The sequence below is a fragment of the Fundulus heteroclitus genome, chromosome 18 (genome assembly GCF_011125445.2).
Source record: "Fundulus heteroclitus isolate FHET01 chromosome 18, MU-UCD_Fhet_4.1, whole genome shotgun sequence".
NCBI lineage: Eukaryota > Metazoa > Chordata > Actinopteri > Cyprinodontiformes > Fundulidae > Fundulus > Fundulus heteroclitus.
In genome coordinates, this window is record NC_046378.1 from 26,778,363 (window position 1) to 26,802,066 (window position 23,704).

At 38.2% G+C, this 23,704-nt stretch overlaps 1 protein-coding gene across 2 annotated transcripts in view; it reads right to left on the bottom strand.

Moving 5' to 3' along the window:
* Nucleotides 1-23,704, bottom strand: part of cadm1b (cell adhesion molecule 1b) — a 273,821-nt gene that overhangs the window by 52,535 nt on the left and 197,582 nt on the right. For both annotated transcript variants that reach the window (XM_036149507.1, XM_036149506.1), the window contains exons 4-6: nt 16,175-16,327; nt 10,487-10,624; nt 873-1,031 (exon numbers count right to left, since the gene is read on the bottom strand). In XM_036149507.1, the coding sequence (XP_036005400.1) occupies nt 873-1,031; nt 10,487-10,624; nt 16,175-16,327 (450 nt within the window). The remainder of the gene's footprint in view (nt 1-872; nt 1,032-10,486; nt 10,625-16,174; nt 16,328-23,704) is intronic.

Consider the following 23,704-nt stretch of genomic DNA (forward strand, 5'->3'; position numbering starts at 1 on the left):
CGCATTTGATTAGTTTGCAGGGAAAAGATTAGTCCGTAATTAACATGTCGAAGATTTGCATACATCAACAATTAAATCATCGGTCCATCGCATTTTAGTCAAAATAATGTAGAGCAAATCATCAGTTTCTGGTTTAGCCTAAAAATAGAAAGGCAATGTAGCTGTTTTGCAAAAATGTACAAATCATAATTATGATGCAGCTTGGTTAAATGTTTCCATCCACTGTATATTTGAATGAAAGCCTTAAACTTAGATTTGCTCCAGACATGCACAGAATTAAACATACAGACTGAAATATTAACATACACCAGCTAACATTTATATCAATGTCCCTCAGAAATCTACACGTTAAACCATATGTTCTGCATGGTACATGATGCCATCAGTAAGCTCCTGGCATAATTCTGAATAAATGTTTGACCACTCTTCTTGCCAGAGTTGCAGGATATACTTGGTTTTCTGGTGAGCACTCTACTTTTGAACGTACTCCGAAAACTTCAGAGGCTTGAAAAAATAAGTGTGAGTTTCTTTTTCTCACCAGAATAGTAGTGAACTTAAATATAAATAAAAGACAGAATGTTCCCACAATGAGTAATGAGCCATCTGAACACACAACGTAATTCTCAGATATGTTCCGCACAGAAGGACACTTTTGAGTCTGTTTGATGCTTTTGCTGCAGTTGTTAAACTTTAATTTTATCCTACAGTTTCCATTTTCAAAAACCTTTTTTAACTAAACCTTTATTGCACAGAAATACCAAGAGCTTTTTCTCCGCTTTCAAAAGTCAGCCCTCTAGAGTCTAGCATAAGGCTGTGATTGGCCTCAGTTTGTTTCAGTCCCTTAAAAAAACACACATTTCTGGGTCACTTACAGAGTACTTCCAAGTGTCTTTGAGCCAGGAGGTCCTTTACAGCTGGATGGTCAACGATGCAGTCCACTGGCACTCCATCATCCTCCTTGGTGACAGAAAATCTCACCCGGCTGGTGATGGTAAACATCCTGTCATACGTCTCCTCAACTGTTGTTTCACCTGGAAAAGCCATCACATGCAGGAGAGGAAATAAAAGTTACTGGCTGAAAAGTTCAAAATCAAATCTCCAATCCCTCAGCAGCAGCAGCAGGAGCAGCAGCTACTGCTGCTGCAGCAGTGGCTGTAATGGGCAAATAGTCATAGCTATTAAGATCATATTACCTGTCAAAGTAAAGTACTTTAAGATGGCATTTACATTTAATTTATGATTCCGTGATGTGGTGCCCGAACGAGACTTCTGAGGATTCAGACAAGCCCGAGGCCTTCGATTCTGACGAGAGCAGCACAGAGCGGCTGGGTCATATCAAGCCCAATAATGATTGCTTGTGCAGCTCGAGGCTGGAGCATTGTTGGGGCTAACCCTGCAGTAATCTGCTGCCCACTAGGCCCGAGGCTGTCAGAGGGGCATTCATTTAGAGAGCATTACAATGCCAGAGGGGCATCGCATTAGGCGCAGTGCTGAGTGTGATGGTTTACTTGCACTTAATGAAGTGAGGAAATAATTACAGCCCAACGTTGACCTCCAGCACACTTCCATTTCAGCCTTGTCACAGGGGAGGCTGGCCTGGACCTACGGAGGGCAAAAACGTGTTGTTCCACAGCTGATAATCGCCAACACACACATATGTGGCCCCTTGACGGATATTAACCCTGTGTAACATACACCCACCCATGAAAGACCTGCCTACATAAAATTTAAAGCACTGGGATCAGTGAGTGGCCATTACGCTCGTAGGCATTAAATTTGACGACTCTGCCAACCGCAGCGAGAGAACATGCTGTTTGAAAAAGGCAGACTTGGCAAAGTAATAACAGTAAACAAATCTCCTTTATTCCCCAAAACTGGGAGTCTTTCGCCTTTTTTTTCTTATCCAAAATGAACAAAGACATTACAGAACATAGAGCACATGCTGTATTGCCTTCATAAAATATTCATGTTATTTTATGTCTTATTGTTCTGGTCGTTAACTGTAGCAGCCACAACCTGAACATTACTTGAGGAACTACTTTGTCAGTGTGCAATCAGAACAGCTAATAACAGTGAGCTAGAGCACGTTTGTAATGCTGCTATTTTAAAGTGCACAATATCTTGCAAACACATGCCCACGCATTTAACGTTTTCACCTTTCGTCAAGTTACAATCAAATTTCATTTTATTCTGGTTGCATGTGATGCACCAAAAGAATGTGATAGTAATTATTAGGTTGTTTGTATTTTAGATTTTTTTTTTAATAAAACTAAAAAAGTGCACCATGCATTTGCATTTTGCCCTCTTTCAGTTCATTTTATTTTCATCATAAAATTCAAATGCACACACCAAACAGACAATTTAATTCAGGTCTAAATATATCCAAGGCAACCAGTTGCTTTTTGGTATATACACTGAAAATTGTGCACCCCACAAATCTGTCTTTTGCAGAAGACTGGCAAGAAGAAAAGCCAAGAAAGCCCTAAAGGAATTGAGCTAAGAGCTTGTCACAAGTCATATAGGGGCCACATGTGAAAATGAGTTTTCTGATCAGATGCAATCGAAATTTAAATTTGTGACCTAGATCCAAAATGCGTGAACACTTAATCCGAACGGTTAAACACGGTGGTGAGACCACTACGCTGTGGGGAAGTTTTTCTTCAGCAGGTAAAGGAAAGCAAGTCAAAGCTGATGGAAAGACAAAGCTAAATAAGAAAATTCATTCAAGGCTGCACATGACTTTTGATAGGGGCAGAAGTTCATCTTACTGCAGAATAATGACCTAAACTGTGACGCTGAAAGAACTGCAGCTATTATTGCAGCAAAATCTAGTTCAACAAACTGTTCAGTATTGTGCAACAAAGAGTTGAAGTGTTTTTAAAAAGGGCTGCAATTGGAATTTTAATTTATTTTAATAACTTATTTTATCATCATAATTACAAATGTATTTTAAAATAAGGAGAAAGTAGAAAACTTTCGAAGTGTTTGAAGCACACGTACCAAAACTCCAGCCAACTATCTTTTGACACTTGATGGTATGACCCAAACCCAGACAAGAAGAAACAAGCATGGATCAGGTCAGAGAAGGACTCAAATCTGAATGCAGAGCAGATTTTAGAGTTGCAGCAGAGATGTCAAATCAAACGCTCTTGTGAGCATCGAGCACTGATCAATCCCAGAGCAATCAAGCATGGCCTCTTCTCAGGGTGACATTTTCTTTCACTCAGACTCTAACCCGAGTCCTCTGGCTGCCGAGCCGTCTGTGATCAAGCTGTTTCAGAATGCACCAGTAAAGCTGCTGAAAATAATAACAAAATTAAAGTCACCACACCTACCGCAATGAAATGAGAGAATGAGTCGTATTAGTAGACCAGAAGTTCTAAAGCGAGGTTGTAAAGTTAGTTGGTGCTGTGCGGACTCCTGAGTGACTGAAAATCAATAGCTTTTGCAGTGACAAAAGGTCTACAGAACCATATTTGAAAATTGTAATTTGCTGAATTGTAAATTTTTTACAAAAGTATTCCCCCTTTTGGCTTTTTATCTATTTTGTTACATTCTAACCTGTAATTTCAAATGTTTCTTTAATATCATGCTATGTGATATGCATGTGCATATATGTATGTTTCCCTTTGCTTTGCAGACTAAAATGTTCTGGTGTGATTCAAAAGTCACATAATTAGTGAAATGAAGTCCACCATTCTGCACTAAGTGCCACATGATCTGTCAGTATAAACACATTTTTTCTGAACGGTCTTCAGCACCACTAAACAAAAGGCATCACACCATGAAAACCAAAGTACTCTCCAAATAAGTCTGGGTTGGGTTATAAAAAAACATATCCAAATCTTTGTTCCGTGGAGCACCACCAAATCAGTCCTCTTCAAACCCATTGTACCACAACCATCTAGATAGATAGATAACAACCAATGATGGTAAATACTTATTAGCTGCACACAGCAAACTAAGTGCAAAAAACTAATGAAAGAGCCAACATAAAAACTTTGTGCAGTATAAAAAAATAAACATAATCACAAGAATTTTATTCAGATGAATGAAAATGTGCCATTTTTAGTAGTTAGGTTTAGAAATAATTTAAACAGTTTATGGGTAGGAGTGTAAAACAACCAGTAAAAATAAAAAAAATAAAGTACAGGTGCATCTCAATAAATTTTAACATTTTTGATTACTTGATTCCAGTTATTTAATTTAAAACATTTTTATAATGGCATCTACTATATGAAGTAGTACCCAGTTGTATTGTACTATTAATCAAAAGACACAACCTTTTTTCCTCAATCAGCCCAAATATTTGTGCTTTAGGTCAATTAGGATGACCACAAATATTTTTAATACTAATGCAAATCTAAATGAGATTTTTACAGTCTTCATGTTTAAAATGTTATTTATATTTAATTAGTATTTGGTACATTTGCCTCCTAAACTATGTAACTTTATGCAAAATGTTTTGTTATCCTATAACCCCAAGCTTCTCAAAATAATTTTCTAGGAATTTAGCACATTCCTGCTGACGGCACTGGTTTATCTTAGTCAAGTTTGTGATTGCCACTCCTAGATATTGATGTTGTTGTCTTTAACACAATTTGCATCTAATTTGGCGGGATGCTTAGGAGCACCTGCCACTTGGAAGATCCATTTATGGCCAAGCCTCAACATCCTGGCTGATGCCTTAAGACAGCATTAGCACTATTCTTTTGCTATTTATAGTTTCCCATAATTGCATAAAGAAATGAACATGGCCCTTCATCCATCTGAAAATTGTACTCAAGGATTAACCTGAGGTGTAATGGGCCACAATTTTCTTCCTGACATGTTTGATTTCCTTGGATTTTTCCATGGTGTCATACAATGAATCAGTGAGTTGAGGCGGTGCCTTAAAATATATTCACAGATGTACCTCTATTTATCTCAAAGGCTATGAATTAAACTATCAACAATTTACAAATTCATAACATAGTCATCTGGGTTTTCCTAAATTGTTTAAACGATAATCTTAGCATAAGTGATTTTTCTTAGTTTCTTTAATGACAGAAGTATTCTTACATTTAGCAGATATCAATGATTTTTGGTGATCCTACAGCACAAATGGTTTAGTCCGATTTAGTGTCAGGTAATAAAAAGCTTTGTCTTTTTAAATAGTGTATGTAAATATCTGATTAGCCTCAATAATATCTCAACATAACAAAAACCAACATATGGGAAAAAAAAATTATGGATGATAAATCATCCTAATACACTCATATGTAACTGAGGTACATTATAAACAATACAGATGCTTCATATTAATAATATTACTTTATGTTTCATAAAATGCATTTACTTTCATGTGAAAATAAGTGTTTGATTATACACCAAAGTACATAGCAAGATAAGAGAATGTGCAACAAGAGAAGAGAAGGCTGCAATATTTCTCAGATTAGCATGCACTGACTGTGATTGAATCAGGTTTTGATTGGATTCCATAGATGTCTTCCTCAGTAAGTTTAAATGTCAGCAAACCCATTTAAAACAAAGGGGGGTACTCAAAATAGGGGAAAAAAAGGGTTTTCACCTTAAGTTAGTAATATTTATTCCAAACTATGATTCTACAAGGTCAAATACAAAACCATACTAAAACTCTTTGAATTACAGATGAGGTGGACAATTTTTAATCAAGAGTTTTCATTTTGGCAAGTAGAGGATTTTTAGTGAATACTAATTGTTCAATTGGTCAAAACTCTTTTTTTTTTTTTTTTTTTTTTTTTTAGCTGAATCTGAAATTGTGGCTTTTTAGTTCCTTATTTTCAAAATATCTTGAATACTGTTACCATTGATCGCAAGGACATAACAAATAAATAAATGGTTTATTTTAAAACATTTATTCTACGAGCCACTAGTTTTGCTGAGTCTTTTTCACTTCATGCATACTGTCCCTGCGGTGCATCTCAATGAATCAGAATATCATTGAAAAATGTATGAATTTTAGTAATGCTATTCAAAAAGTGAAACTTCCATAGATTCTTAAACCCAACTGATGTGTTTAAAAATGTTCTAATGAGTATGGCTTACAGTTAATAAAAACTCAAACTATTTATTTCCCAGAAAGTTAGAATACTCCACTTTAAGTTTTGTGTTTATCTTATTAGGTCTTTAATATTTTACTTTTTTTCCCTCTCAAATTGTATTGTGAATCATGGTGTGATTTGCAGCTGTGTATGGATATAAGTAATTATTCACTTCATTTACTAAATAAAGCCAATAAAAAGGACTTGATTGACAACACAATCAAAGGGTAGCTGACTTAACAGTAACTGTAACTGCAGACAGTTCTTAATATACTCATCAATGATGGTAAGTCACAAAAGTTTATTGTGAAAGAAGGGGGCTGTTTATAGAGTTTATAGTGTGCTATATCCAAGCATATTCACAGAATGGGAAGTTGTGTGGAAGGACAAAATAGCCGAAAAAAGTATAAACCCAAGGATAAACCCAGAATTGAGCCCGGTGCCTATCACCTCATGCAATGTGTCGTTTAAGCGGTCTCGGGGCAGCTGACCAAGGAAGTATCCCGAGGCTCTGATGTTTTAAAATAATTAATTCATAACATTAATTGTGTCGCAAATAGTATATTTTAAAAGTTTCTAAAGAAAGCAAACACATATGTCTAAGCTAGTTAGATTAGTTGGATTTACGTGTAGATAACCATTATGCAACAATGATGTCACCAAACCCCAGTCCAAGGGGTTGGAGCTGAAACAATAGCATGCTTGATGTTGGGTCCTTTTTTGTACTCCCAGTTTTCAGTAGGAAATACAACAAAATGCCCGTTGAAATCTGAATTTCAGCTGGGAAAGTACTGACCTGACTTATTTACAACAAAATTCTAAGTCACCATGACTGCTGCATTAACAAGGACCTTTAAGAAGAAAAATACAAACACTGTTTCAGAAACTGCCAACCTGATCATGGCGTACTGTGCTCCAATCAATCTGCTGCGTATATTAAAGAAACTTGTTTTGGTAGTGCACCAACACTGGATAGGGGTTAATGGGGTGATAGGAGCTAGTGGTTTGTTCTGCAACTGGTGAGGTACCAGTTGGAGCCCCCGCTCCGTCTGGCTCAGTTGTCATGTCCTTGGGCAAGACACAGGACGTGTGGTGGGGTGGGGGGGGTGCATCTCAGGTCTCCACACTTAGTGGTCTCCACACTTAGTGGTCTCCACACTTAGTGGTCTCCACACTTAGTGGAGACCTGAGATGTCCCAGGAGAGGGGGGCAGTCCAAACCCAACCTGACAAAAAAGATAAACAGAAAACCACATACACAGTCACATTCACACATGCAAACACTTCTATCCATAAAAAAGGGATGCAGTACACACACCTGCACTCACCACACACATCCCATACTCCCAGGTCCAGGCACCGGCACCCCAGAGGGGTGTCCAGCCCCCAGACCCGGGATGTGAACCCCAACAGGGACTGGCGACCTGTCCAGGTACACCTTGGACAGGTCGCCAGTCTGTCGCAGGGCAACACAGAGAGAGACAGGACAAACAACCATTCTCACACACACTCACACTCAAAGAGAATTTAGAGAGGCCAATCAACCTAACAGTCATGTTTTTGGACTGTCGGAGGAAGCCAGAGTACCCGGAGAGAACCCACACACGCACAGGGAGAACATGCAAACTCCATGCAGAAAAACCAACCCAGGACCTCCTTGCTGCAAGACAACAGTGCTACCCACTGTGCAGCTCCAGTTTTAAATATATATATATATATATATATATATATATTAGGGCTGGGCAAGTTAACGCGTTAATTTTGCGTTAACTCATTAGACTATTAACGGCGATATTTTCTTTAACGCGCGTTAACGCATGTTGGTCACATGCTTTTATTTTGTGAAGGTCTGTTGCTGCGGTGTAGGGGTTTGAATCAGAACAGTAGGTGGCGATAATGCGCCAATAACCTCGCTGTCAGCCCAGCCTCAGATTCAAAGAGGAAGAAAGGTGCTGGCCGGAAAAAAACACAGCTGACATGCGGAAGGCGGTGTTTCCCGCAGGTACCGCGAGCGAGCTTAGGCGGGGCGGGGCGAGGCGAGGCGGTGAGTTGGCGGCCGGAACAAGTTTTGTGCGGAGCGGAGCGGGGGGGTCTGCATCGACGCCGTCGGTGAAGTCGCTTCTCGTTTCAAAGTATCCATGTATTTTTGCCTGTTTTCCCCCTGCCATTCACTATCTGCGCGCGAGAAAGCAACAACAAAAAACCGCGTGTCAACGTCAAATAAACGCAAGCATATCGAGTTAGCAAGCATTTCAGTTTAAAGTTCTTCCAGCATGGAATATGACAGAAACAAGTTAATTGTAACCACTGCCAAATTAAACTTTGGTATTGAACATAAAATGGTAATGCTGCTCCCTGCTGTTACCTCAGAAATTGCCTGTTTTTGGTAGATTTTTTCCCCATAAAGAGAATTCCCTGTCAGTGGCAATAAGCTTTAATTTATTATTATTGCTATTTTTTGTTTTACATGTTTAAGTTGAGCTTTACACTAAATATGTGTTACTGATAAGTGCTACAAATGTTACAACACTTTTGTTCATATGGCAGCAGAACATTAAAATAAAAGTGCTCTTTACACTACTTTTGAATTCATTCTTGGAGTTTGTAAATACAATGCGATTAATCGCGATTAATCAGTGCGATTAATCGCGATCGTTGCCCAGCCCTTATATATATATATATATATATATATATATATATATATATATATATATATATATATATATATATATATATATATATATATGGGCTGCACAGTGGCGCAGTGGGTAGCGCTGTTGCCTTGCAGCAACAAGGTCCTGGGTTCAAGTACACCCCTGGGTCTTTCTGCATGGAGTTTGCATGTGTAAGTTCTCTCCGGGTACTCCAGCTTCATCCCACAGTCCAAAAACATGACTGTTAGGTTGATTGGCTTCTCCAAATTGTCCTTAGGTGTGAGTGTGTGTGAGAATGGTTGTTTGTCCTGTCTCTCTCTGTGTTGCCCTGCGACAGACTGGCGACCTGTCCAGGGTGTACCCTGCCTCTCGCCCAGTGAACGCTGGAGATAGGCACCAGCACCCCCCGGATGGATATATATATATATATACAATATATATTGTATAAATACAATTTGGGATTTTTAGAGTTGTAGAGTTGTATTCAAACTGCACAGAAATACAAGTTTGAAGTGTATAATTTTGTGTGCAATGAATGCATATTATGAGTTTTTGATTTTTGAATTAAAGTTCTGAGATAAATAACATTTTGATTATATTCAAATTTATCAGGATACACCTGTACAGATAAAAAAACAAAACAAAGAGAAGACTCGGAGTTAAATGTGGGTAACGCATTACACTGCCTTGTTTGCACACAGCTACAGTCAGCCAGGCCCTATAAAGCCGGTTTGATGTGTGCCTTGGAACCCGAGTACGCGCAGGGACTAATGAATTGTTTAGCACGTCCATAATAACGAGTGATTTGTGTTTCCTGGGGTACAAGAGGACGTGACTTTCTGGCTGGCTGTATGCATGCACTGCCACTGTAGATTAGCCCTGCTCAGCATGTCAGTGGCATTTTGCTGATCTAACCATCCTGTTGTCTCTCCCTCCCCAACACAACACTCTACAACTCATAAACAGAAATTGACTTTGACTCCTGTAGGGAACACTGGAGGCACAGATGGCATTTAGCTTCAGATTTGCTCTTGTCTAAATATTTCATCTCTCAACAAGCCAAATGTATCCTCTCCAATCTAATACATATATAATTTGACAACAAGCTCAGAGACATTCACTCTGTGTCAATAGAATGTAACTAAAATGAACCGCGCCGATGCTGTACAATAAGTGTATAATGAATAATTGATAACACCTAATCATAACTGAGAGGTAATACGATTTTTCACCACTCTCAGATTATACACCTCTTTCTGCAGGCAACAGAAGGCACTGAAATGAAGATAAAATGTGCAAATAAACCTTGTTTACCACAAGCGGACGGCTGGAAGGAAATAGAAAAAAAAACTTTGAGTTGAATACTTTCTAAAACATATTCCATCAGCAGTTGAGGTGTAACTAAATGTTTCCAGAAAATGTTTAAGCAATTTAAATCCAAACATTGATCTCTTAAATGAAAAAAAAAAAAAGAAAAACAGTGTGGAAGTGACTTCAAGCCAGACATATAATTATAAGAGATAAAATAAGGAAAGCAAAGCATGAGCAAGCAGTAGCGACTTGAACACTACGTGCATCCAACTGTAAATGACAGGCAGGATTATCTCCTCATGTACATAAGCCAGTCAACATAATCAGTGCACAACATGTTTATAGAAGAATTCCTTCTTCTTTTCACCGTGGAGGTGCCTCCAGAGAGACCAACCTGTAGGGGGGGCAGACAGGTCGAGAGCATGTGAAGCTTACTGAGGGAGGCTGTTATTCTACCAACCTGTCAGTTCGTCCTCCCCCTTCATCCATCTGATGGAAGCGGCTGGCTTGCTGCCCATGGACATGCAGGTGAGCTCCGTCTCATTCCCCTCGCTGACCACATCCTCCCGGCTCTCAATGATTGGACTGCCTGGCGGGACTGACCCACAGCAAGAGAAACGCTCAGACAGACACGAGCAAGCCAGTGCTTATACACACACGCTTTACAGGGAAGCGTTCAAAGCACAAACACTTATGTGTTTATAATTGAGAGTATGAATTATGTTGCGTCAGAAGCCTGTGCTTTTACGGTGATAATACTTGCGAGCACAATTTCTCCAGTTTGACAAGCATTTCTGATTTTTCTTTTGCATTTCTTAGACTTAGACAACTTTATTTGTCATTTTGTATGCACAGAGTGCGTATAGAACGAAATTTCGTTGCATACAGCTTTGCGTGTATTCTCAGTAGGTACCCTCTAAAAATTATTGAAGCCTGATATTTCTTAATTTGGAAACAATGCTTCATTAAAGAAATATATTTAAATTTCACTAATATGCAGGTTTCCATGTCCATACTGCTAGTATTACTGAGATCCCCAGAGTAACCAGCCATTTTCTGTAAATTTCTAAAGCATCATGAGGAATTTATAGCAGATATTTAAACAGTGGTCAGGGTGTAGATATGGAACCTGCAAAAACGATGGATGGATGGATGGATGGATGGATGGATGGATGGATGGATGGATGGATGGATGGATGGATGGATGGATGGATGGATGGATGGATGGATCCAACAGTAAAGCAATGGCATAGGGTGTAAAATCAAGAGATGAATGTTTTGGATAATTAACCAGACATGAAAAATTGTTGAATCAAATTCCATTCTTTTTCAGGCTTTTCCAGATTCAGTGTAGGAACACTGAATAAAGTGGTTTTATCAAGTACTGGCACTCTAGTAGTGAGAGTGAAAACATCCCACAACAAAGAACTTTCTTATTGCAGAAGCATTGTTAGAAAATTGTTTTCCTGGCTTATAAATATGTTATGTGCCATTTTATATTTAGATGTCCCTTTCTTTAAGTCACTCTTCAAAATAAGAACACCAAAAGAACATGACTTTAAAGTGAGATATGTGGGTGTTGGTCTTGAAATGTCAGGAAATGGGCACAAGAAAGTAACGTAAACTGTTAAACCTGCCCCATATCTACAGTGAAAATGATAATGAAAAAATACACAGAAAAACGACTCTAATGGAAAGGTGAGACATTTTCTCATGAGCTTGTTCTGGTAGAACCTTTTATTTGAATGTGTCACATCGTACCAGATTTTAATATAATAAAATGTACTATTACATTTTTCTTAGGGACCTGGTGCCTTACCATCCTGATACAATTACTGACCTAGGCTGACTCATTTTGTAAAATATTTGTTAAACAAGTTTAAGTTGGGGAAAAAATAAAAGGATTTTCTGCAGTTCACGCTGTCAACAGCTATGTTTGGTGGCCGAGCAAGAGGGTAAACACAATGTTGTCCAGTGGTCGCGGGTCACTGAGCCTGTCCAGAATTACTGAATTCCTTTGTGTAAAAAATGGAGGATAACATCTGTTGTGATCAAGATCAATTTATAGAGTAATCAGAAATGGATTAGAACAGTTTCTGGAATCAGAAGGACTTTGTTGCAGGTTGTTGTCAGACGGGGTATTTTTTGTCCACTGTAAGTGAAGAGTTTCATGTTTAGACATTTCAATATCTCAAATGCAATGGTAAGATTTTTAACCTTTTAGACTTTCATTGAAAGCCAGACAAACTTCCTGGGATAGTTTGACTTTTAAATTTAAACATTTCACCTCAACATTTGTGTTGCTGACAAACTGAGAGAAAACATCTAGAATTACCATTTTGAGGATTTCTTATCATACAGTTGGATGCTCGGAATAAAATGTTATTTTCACTGCTGTTGAACAGTTTCGGAGACAGTATATACTTAATTTTAAAAGATTTCATGACATAAGTAACAAACTAAACTAAACTAAAGAGTAGCCTCAGAAAATGTCAAGCTTTTATGGGAATTAACTCAACCAACTAAGAGGAACCAACTATGAAGTCAACTATTTAAAAAAAATGGTTGAAATCCTTGTTGACATAAGACAAAACAAATGCCTTTATTTTCCCACAATGGGGGAATTCAAGTGTGACAGTGGTAAAGACACAATAAATAGTAATAAGAAAAACACAAAATAATCTAATCTAAAGTTAGTTATAAAGCAACAAAGGATGAGATTTACCAGAAACACCAAAATTAAAGGTAAAAATAAAAGTAGTGCAATTTAGTAGTTAGTACATTTGTAAGCTTGCCAAGTTGATAAAATTTTGATCAATTTGGAGTAGTCTTTATGTTCTCAAACTGAAACATTTTGAATCAACAACAACAATAACTTAATACTTGATATAGTATTGGATCAAACTGAATTGAAATGTGATCAGCATGAATCCTGTTATGTCACCTTACAAATACAAGGCTGTTACTTTTCCAACTCCTGCGTATGAGCTTTGACTTTCTGGCTCCTAAATGTGGCGCAGTCTTCTAGTTGTGACCCCAACAATCACAGGGTGCTGGGGAAAAGCTTTGCTAATATATAAATTATGAGAAAATTACCTCGGTTGCCAAAATAATTATAGTAGTAAAGAAAAGTATTGAACATGCTAATGTATTTCTCAGAATAAATATTTCTCATGGGGCCAGATGTCAGGGGAGACCCAGCTCATCCACACACACGGAAGTACAGTTTTTTTTTTCCTTTGAAAATGAAAAGTAATGCATTTAACTGCAATGGCCTCTATGTTTGCAGTGGATCCAGAGCTTTGTAGACTGACAAACATCTCAGGTTAAATGCAGGGAAAACAAAGGTAGAGTCAGAGCAGACTCTACCTGCTGAGGAGGCTGAGGCCTTTTGCAAGGGGCGCTCCTCAAGACCTTGTTTGACTCTGTGGTTCCATCAGCCATCCTCTGTGGGCTGGTCTGCTGGAGCAGCAGCTTATCTGTAGCCAAGAGGAAGCGGCTAAATAAATCCATAAGGAGGGCCAGTGGAGGTGGTATAACACAGAAGGACTGTTAAAAAAAAAGACATCATTGATGGGACCATGTCTCCCACCCATTGCATGGAGTTGTTGCAGAGCTAGAGGGCTCTTTCGGTGACTGACTGCTGCATCCTAGATGCTCAATGGGGTGCTTCTGCAGGTTGTTCTGCAGCTCAGTAAGTGTTTACGACATGCTAATGGTCCCATGGGTTATGATCTGATCACAAATCATTTACACTGGCTCAGATACTGATGTCTATGTGCACACGCTTTAGCTAGAGTGTTGCATGTACAGTCATGCATATTGCATATTTTTCTCACATCGATGTGTAAATCGGCTGCTGTATTTCCTACGTATAACTTTGATATTTTTATCTGAACATGTCATATTAAGTAATTGTGCGATCTTACCCTGTTTTTCGGTTATTTTCATTCTTGCCTTGCTGATTAATACTCCGTTGCTTTAGGACTGACTTTAGATTAGCTTGTTTTTCATCACTGATTTAGTGCGTAATTCTGTCTACATGTATTTTATTTTTGTTTTGTTTGTTTGTTTGCCACTGTCACGCCTGCATTTCCCCACTGTTGGACAATAAAGTTATTTCTTATCTTACTCACTGCACAAGACACTTCTGCTGAAGCTTGTTTAAAGTTTTGCTGCAGACGATTTGGACAAGCAAGTAACACACTGGGAGAGTAAAGTTTGGATGTCATTGCACATAACATGTCTGGAGGAAGAATGGTTCTGTATATCACCTCAAAAACACCATGCTAAAAAATAAGTTTGCAGGTGGGAATCACATGATGTGGGCTGCCACATGGTACTGGTTAACTTTATTCTTCAGAGATATATCAGCTCAGTCTTAATAAGAATCTGAAAAAGGAAACTAATGTTGATTTTCAAGACAATCACTCCTGAGCGACGCATCTGACCTGTTTCCATTACCAAAAAAAAGGCTTTCCCACAGAGTATTTAATACATTATGGTGAGTATGTTCAACACTTTTTCCCTGTAATTCAATCTTTTACAAATATATGGAGTAATTAGCTCTTTTTTCTTCGTACAGTTATATAAAAAAGCGTTCTTATGAGGCTTGTTTTTAAGATTAAAAGTATCATTTGAAAATAAAAACATTTATGCAAGTATTAAACATGCTTTTCATTAAGCCCACATTTCTGTATTAATAGTTTTTCATTGCTCTTATGTACTATTCTAATCTTAAATGGGATGTTTTCATCAGCTGTCACTGGGAAATCTTCATAAGGAGTGAACTGAATTACTGAAATCAGTTAACATTTCAATAAGTTTACAATTTATTGAACATGACTGTAAATGGATTACTAAAGCTTTTTCCAACCTTTGATGTACATTTTATTGTCATAGCATGATAAGAAATGTAAGATTTTGACATGTACAATATGTATTTTACCCACTGTTACCTTAAATTCATTGTTTGTTTAAAAATTGTTTAAATTCAATTGGATGCCCTAATTTTTTCCCTGACTGTATCATCTCAAGTTGCTCCACCTGGTGTTTCTTGACCCTCAGTGGAGTCAGGACTCGAATTTTGGGGCTAACAGGATCAGCCAACTTGCTTTTGCATACTTGACTGAAGATCAGGTCAGAGCTCTTGCACTGAGCTGGAAGAGTGCAGCTTCAGGAAAAAAGGAGTAAGTGCAGCTGTTATCACAAACTGAGAATGTGGGACTTACACATTAGGTTGTGCAGAAATGACCACATTTGTATGTAAAACTCATGTTTTAAAAACGTTTTTTTTTTTTTTTTTTTTAACAGGACTATGTCTAATATTGGACTACAATCCATCTGGTGGATTTTACATCAGCTAATGATAAATCCTAACCCTGTTATCTCCCAACATTTTCTGTTTATATTCCAAAATAAGTGATAAGGAAATTAATGAATGAAAGTGTATTTAGCATTAATCTTGTAGCTGCATTAATTGCAGATCTGTTTTTGCACAAGCAAAATATTTTAGGGCAGAGCCAGACAAACCCATGAGATTGCAATCCGTGTTCACTCTGTTTTCAACACGGAATCAGGCCCGTCTCTCTAACCCGCCCTTTATTAGTCATCACAGCTAACTTCATGAACTTCAGATACTTGAAAGCAAAACGTCATTGGGGGGGGGGACTTATTTCAAGAACTCTTCAATGCAACCCTTGATTCAGGAAAAAAAAAAGGCAGCTAGGTTTCAATCGTACAACTAGAGTAATTACTTTAAAGTGCTTTTAATTCCTTTCAATCCCCCAGGATGTCTGCATGTATAATAAAGCTTAACTAAAGTAATTTCTCTCCAAAGCATCAAAGTGTGGCACAGCTGACTCTCAATGGGAAATCGTTTGGAGCAGCCAAGTCAACATTCACCGGGATTCACAGAGTCAACACAGCTGCCAAACCAACACGGTCTGAGCCATCAGTTTCAGCATCTGCTCCTTTTTCGTTATGCTGTTGAGCACCGCGAGAGCCTAATTGGCTGACATTTTGTTTCACTTGCTTAAGATAACAAGATCAGAGATAACTATTATTTCATATTCACCGCTCACAATGGAGCGGCTTACAATGAGAGAGTGGGTTTTTTTTCCTTCACACGTGTGTCCTCACACCTTACCCAGGACAGTGATGTCTGCGTAGGCTTCCTGAGGAGGATCTGTGTAGAGCTGGCACACATAGCGTCCCTCGTCGGAGAGCGACACATTGGACAGAGACACCCGGAGTTCGTTGTCAGAGAAATTCACCAGCTGGAACCGGCTGTCCTTGAGAGCTGTGGGGATACAGAGTGCAGGGACACAAGAATGAGAAGCGCGGGGCGAGAAGGGAAAAAAAAGGAAAAGCGGCGAGGAGAGAGGGGGCGGAGGATGACGAAGGAGACTCTAGCAGGAAATCAGACAGGAGGAGGGAAAAAGGGGGAGAGGGGAGGGCAAGCACTGCCCTTTATGCGGGCTTTCTCTTTAATTGAGTAAAAGAAAAGTGAGTTTCAAAACGATTCCTACGAGTTGATTTATAAAGTACCTTTCCAGTCCACAGAGCACTCGCAAAGAAAAGGAAAGTGTGAAGAGTGTTCATGAAGAGTCCTAACAAGCTAGGAAACTCTCGAAATGGGCTGAGGCTGGTCATGGATGGCTGCGTGGAGCTCACATATTCTTCTGAAAGGAGAGAGGCATTCAAACATACATAATGAATTAAATCACAGCGAGGAAGATGCGCCGGATAGCTGGAACTCGAAATCAAAAGTAGCCAGGAATCTCTGCGCTAATGCCTCGGCGGATTGGCTGGACTTTCTTTTAACGCCGTCAAACTGGGTTAGCCGTCTCGCTCTGACTTTTTAACTCACCGCTTTTCATTTGGGTCAGCGCTCATCCCTGAGCACTCTTTTACATAAACAGCCTCGGCTGATTTGATTGGGGAGGCCTTTTGATGCCTTGACCTGCCTTTTTTTTTTTTTTATCAAGTCCTCTCTGCATCTGCCGAGCTAACGAACTCTCCATTTGAAGCACATGGAGTTTATTATTCCCATCAGGCTTCACACTTTGCATCATGGTCATTACTTGAGGTCTCAGGGTGGCATCAATATGAAACCTTACACCCCCCCCCCCCCCCCCCCAATATTACCCTAAGGCTCTTTGGAAGTCTGTCCTTAGAGGAGAAAACAATGATGCACTTTGAGAGGCAACGCTTCTGCTTCAGAGGGAAACCCTTACTGTCTGACATCATGAATGCAGAGTACATGACTCAATGTTATATAACAAGCTGATTGCTTAAATAAGTGCATGATTATATATAGATCCTGAGAAAAATAAAAAAAATAAAATGTTAGGTGTTTCAATGCTTTATTTGAACCTTTATTTTTTTATGTTGGAGTAATTATACAACTCCAATAATAGCAAAGGAAAAAAAAAAAACCTGAAAACACCTGGTTAAATGTATGTATTATGCATTTTCTCTTATCCTCAAATTCAACCAGTCTATTAACCTCAAAAGTGCTTGAGTAGTAGCCGGGTCTTATTAACTTTAAGTTCCACAAATATTCCACAAATATTGAAAAAAAACATCCCTCCAAAAGTTGACTTCCAGTTTGAGGGGTGTGGTATTGAGCAATCTCCCTGCTTTCTTTGGCACCTGTGGCCACACTACACGACTTTCACCACCCTCACAGATTCTGAAAAGACTACAGTGGATGCTCGCGCAGTGGTTCCACAACTGAAAAGCTGGGGATAACACACTTAACCACTAAACCTGCTGAGGGATCACAGACTACAGCATGGAAACTCGCAGGGATGGCAGTTTGGAGGAACCAAAATACCAGCGGGAGCCGCTAACAGAAGATATTCTCTGAATTCGGGTGGGTTATATTTTGTATTACTCTCCCCCATAAAGTGGACGAGACACAATTTAAAATATGTTACAATTAACCAACAGAAGAATCGGATTTGGATGGTGTTCTTTGTTGAGAGATTGGATCATGTATTTGAGGATGTGGAGTGGTTAGTAGGTTTTGGAGTACCTTTCAATGTTGGCTGTAATCTAAAAATATTATTTCTCTCTCAACATTAAGCAATATAATGTTTGGGTTGCATTGCCTACATAAACATTGAGAATGTTTTATGCATGAGTTTGTATATCACACAACCAAATATAAGTTTGTTATATTTGGAAAATATTTTATTCAGAAATGGCAATTTGTTAAATTAAAGTCCCACTAGATTTATGATCCATGTGTGATTTGTTGGAACCATTTCAGTTAATGTTTACTGTATTTTGGTCTTAACTTTTACAAGCATCTCTTTTTTTGTTTCTTTTATATTATTTTGTGCTTGTCATAAGATAGATGCTGGTAAATAACAAGCCCACTGCTGATTTGCAATTATGTACATAATCTTTTAAAATTACAAATAAAGTTTTTTAAAATGTAGGTTCACAGCTGTCGATTTTCCCCAGTCTCTTGTTTTTATTGGCTTACAGTAACAAGTGTTTGCAGTTAGTTGGTAGGTTAGTAATGAGTTCACGCTACCCGACTACATCCAGATCCTCCTCAAAAAATGTAAAAGTTTGGCGGCAACTGAGGTTAGGTCGGTCCCCCTCTCACACTTCCAGTCTCAAGGCTCCTCCCCAATCTTGTCCTAACTAATTATTGTCCAGTTAAATCTGAACGTGTAAGTGTGAAAACATTTTTCTATCCTCATTTTTCTTTTTCCATACTTATCCATAGCTGGAAAATGGTCAAAGCAAATTTAATACCTTTTCAGACTTTTTAAAATCAAAACTCTTTTGCAGATTCAAAACTCCTGAATATTCAAAAGAGCCAGCTGTCAAGCATAGTTCACAAATTTTAGGGGTTTGGGTTAGTTTGCTTCATCCACTCCAAAAAACAGCTTTGAGGTGTGTTTGGGATATATAAATAGAAAATGTGTTTCCATGAGACTCACTTGTCAGAAAGTAACTTTTGAAAATAAAAACCTTTAAGCAGGTATTAAACATAGGGGCTATTTTTCATCCCATAAAGAAGACCAAGTCTAAGGAAATTATTTGAACACCTTCAGAAAATTCAGAAGAACTGATCAAATCATCTTTAAAAGATTAAAGAAAATGTTCTCTTTGCAAGCAAGAAAAATAAATTTTCTGTGGTTTAAAAATCATTTACAGTACAGAGAGAGAGAGAGAGAGAGAAAACAAGAGTTCTGGTGTACAGTCTGGAAATAATAAAAATAAAATTGACTAATTTCATGTCATCATTAATACCAGGCTTTCTTAAATAGTGACTGTGTCATCAGGAGTGGCGAATTTCTGTAGATTTAAATTAAGCACTGATATGGCAAATCTGGTGGTAAGCATGCATTTGTTCAAACAACAATGTAGATACAACACAATCAAAACTGTTGTAGGTTTTCTGCTTTGGTGCCTTTTTGACTCCTGCTTATTTATTTATTTGATCAAATTAGCTACTTGATCGTCGTGAGACAAATAAAACTCTCAAATTAGAGTCAAAAAGAGCATTCGTTTTCTACTTTAACTTTCTACAAGTATGCATAGACTCTTTCCGCTGACACGTACTCCAGTTAGGGCAAAAAATAATATCCCAAACTGTTTTTAAATTTGAGCTTGTATTCCGGGGCTTTAAACCTGCATGGTCTGATGATGAAAGCCAGGTGTGTTTGTGAAGTAACACTTTAAATATTAAGCCTTTGTAACACAAACTCAGACACCTCCTGAAGGGAAATGCAGGGAATAAATAATCGTCTTGTATTGCATCACCATCCGAATAGGTCCACCTTCACTGATAAAGGCTCATTTTTCCCATTTCAGATGACAACGCTGCCAAATTACATGTCATTTTGCATATATCTGGAGGAATAAATGTCTCGCCCTAACAAGACTTGCTTGGCTCCAACCTGTGACATAATTTATCTTTATTTTCCACAGCAGAAATCTGTTTAAAAGCCCTCCTCTGCGACTGCAAAAGCCGATATTATTGTGGTGTTGTTTGTGTCTTATTCCGAGGTGACTACTTGGCTTGTCGCTGCTGTTCTCACAGCTTCTGGTGTGTCTCTATGTCACTGCTGTTTGCCTCCTTGTGTACAAAGATCTGCCACTGTGTCGGGGCGGCCCTGATGACAGGTAACAATGCCACTGGCTGAGGGGGGTCTGGGCAGAACTGGAGGTCCTTTAGGAGCGCGGGCCTAGAATAGCGTTGTCGAGGGGGTTCACCAGACCCCATTACGAGAAGTACAAATACGCAGCAGAAACCCAATAGTGCTTAACGTGCCACAAAGTCTGACATATATTCACATCCAATGGTGGATAAACAACGCAGTTTGTTTTTTGTTATTGACAAAGGAGCTGTATTGACTTTGGCAGAGAAAATGACATGTTTGCAGGCTCATATGGCCCAGCTCAATATAGAACAAAGAGGGAAAGGTTGTCCTAACCTCCTGGCAAGACTTCTGTAACTGCACAGACTCATCATTGATTAGCAGTACGATGAGCCCTCTGATTATTGTTTCTTTTAATCTTCGGCGTCTGAGTAAACGGGAGCACAGCCCGATCTATACTTTCATAACACTCGTCTCTCCTCTGCCAAATTTTTGAGGCGGCTCTAGGTATTTTTGCACAAATACGACGAAAATGTGTGCCCAGACTCCCCCGGCGCTTTGTGCGAGTGATAGAATGGAACGCACGTCTGTCTACCTGGACCTGGGAAATAACAGCTGGGATGCAATATAGATTGAAATGAAGGGTGGCTCTCATTCACCTTGAATCCTGGCTCAGGTCCAAAACATAAATAAGTGAAAAAAAATGCAAGACAAAAAAAATAAATAAAAAAATTCTTGGTTTAAAGCAGAAATAGCCCATATGCTCATGCATAATCATAACGCTCAATATCCCTAATCTAACAGATTATCTTGAAATGACAAGGACACAAAAGTATTCCTATTACATAAGCACTGTGAATTATCTCTTATTAATCTTGTAGCATACTAAGCTCAATGACATGTGTAAAAGAGCCAGAGAGCCAAGGACAGATGGACTCATGTTTGCACACGAAATCCAAATGAAAGCTGCAGATGATCTTGTAGTCATGTCTCACACCTTTACTGTAATATAACCAGAACAGCTATTTTTAAACCAGGATGCACCGGTGGTTGTACAGTAATGTTCCTCCTGTGTAAAACAGAAACTACCTAAAGGAGCAATAGGCGGAATTTCATTATTGTCGATGGAAAGACCTAAAAAATGGTTTTTGTGAAGAACTAAAGGTATCTTTTTAGATGGCGTCACGCACCATCTGTCCGTGCTGTTCTCCAGTCTCTTGTTTACAAAGCCAGGCCGCCCGCGAATGCATGTACATCCATGTGAACAGCTGACACTCAGGGCTTAGCCCCTCCCTGCCCATAAAATGCCTCCGCCACGTTCACCTGAAGACAATCAGGACCCAGTGTTACCACAAAAAGAAAAAAACAGTCTTGGGTTTAAAAAGTTGTCATATGAGGAAAGAGACAAAGCTATTGGCCTCGCATTTCCAAGATGGAGAGAATTTCCAGGGCAGCTCCAGTTTGACACGAAGCTCGCTTTTCTCCTCCTGGACAGTCAAATGTCAAATGTTTTTGTTGTTGTTACAGTCTTGTTACAAATGTGTTGATATGTTGATTAAATTCAATGTAATGCTACAATTGTGGCATTTGAGTTAATAGTTGGAGCCTGGCCAGGCGTTACTGTTCTTTGAGATAAAGAGCTGGTAGCCCAGCTAACAAAGTTAGCATTGTTTAATGCAGCCCGATGGGCTTTTGAACGACCCACTGTGATCCTCCCATACATTAATTTTTTTTTTTGACAAAATATGTAAAATTCAAACGGATAACTGGTTTGGTGCTTAGAGAGTTAGAGAGAGGCATAGCTTGCCACACACCTTGCTTTGGTCTACAGACAATGCTCAACAGCCCACCTAGTGCTGAAATGTCACTTATTGCTACATTAAAGGAACACAAAGAATTAAGTTTAAATGGGTGATGCAAAATATTTTAGGTTTATTAGCAAAGCGATCTTAACGTGAATCCTAAACTGTTTTTTTTCTTTTTTATCTCTGGTGTAAATGTGTTAAACAACTTCTAATAAATTAATCCAGTCACAAACTGAAAAAAATATAAAAAAAGAAAAATACAAACTGTAATTATCTGAATTTAAGTTACTTAAAAGTGGTCCTTAACAAAAAATTACTGGTAACTTTTTAGCATGCTCATTGGCTTTCCTAATAACACTGCCTCTGTCTTGTGTTATAATAGCTTTACCTTAGGTAAATAATCCTCCATCAAACAATTAAATCCGGAGTTCATCTAAAGTGACACACAATCTTGATAGACGTGGAAGAAGTTTTTGTTTTTACAAAATTGAAAATATGGAAAACAACATGACAGCAGCTTGACTAATCATAATGAATAATTGTACTTTAAATGTACCTAACAGCTTTTATTTAGCAATCTACGTCTTCCTGTTTTCCTGGTGTTACAAACAGGTCTATTTTAAAATGGCATAGACAGCAATTTAAGTAGGTCAACTAGTTGCTTATCTTTATAGGTGAGGAAACACATACAAAAAAATAGCGTATTTACTTAAACATATCTATTTCTACAGGTAGAGAAATAAGTAAATGTTTTAAAGTAACTGGAACCATTACAAACAAGGTTGGGTAAGGACCAAAGTTTATCTAGATCAACACATTGTTTCAGGGGTTATTTACATAATTTCAGCCAGAGTGGCAATAATGTACATTATCTAACAGCAGTTAATTGTTTGTTATGAAACATAAAGAGTTTAACATACTCATGCCATTTTGTGTTGCCACATTTGGGAAAATAACAGCAGCAGACTCATTATCTGTATGCCAACAAATTTATTAGGAGACAAATCAGCTAGACTATAAATAGTTGTAGGTGGTAAATGTTAATTTAAGGGTTAGACAAAATAAATTATTGTATCACATTGTGCAAAAAATAATTTGTGCTAATAAGTGACATTTCCTGTGTAATTGCTGGTAATGTAATTAAAGCATATTACATGTTAAAGATTAAATTAAGCTGTGACATTTTTAACATATGGCACTACAAGTATTTATTTCTGATTATCGTCATTTTCTGAATGCTTGATATTTTTTGCCTAATTTAATCACTGAGGATTATATTTATTTATTCATGTTTAAAAAAAACATATAATAATATGTAACAGGATAATATACGCTATGTAACAGTGATTTCCAAATTCAAATAGGAAAGGCACTGTTTTCACAATAAGACAGTTACACTTAGAAGAATATTTCAAATGGATCTCTGCCTACTCTTGTAAAGCGGAAACGAATAGTGAGTGCTCTTTCTTTCACGAAAGATCTGCCCTTGATCAAAGTAAATGTGTAGAGACAGAAAACATAGAGTGGTTAAAATATGGTTTTCCTCCAGGAGAACAACCCGCAGTTGAAGGACAAGGAAACAACATAGTTTGTACAAAGGCTACAACAGATAGCCCTACTAGTGTCAGCAGCCAGATGACAGAGGCCACCATGAATGTTGTTAGTGAGAATAAATTTTCTCAGGCAAGAAAAAACTTTCTATAGTTTTTCTTGTCGGATGACACCACAAAAGATCTGCAAAAAAGG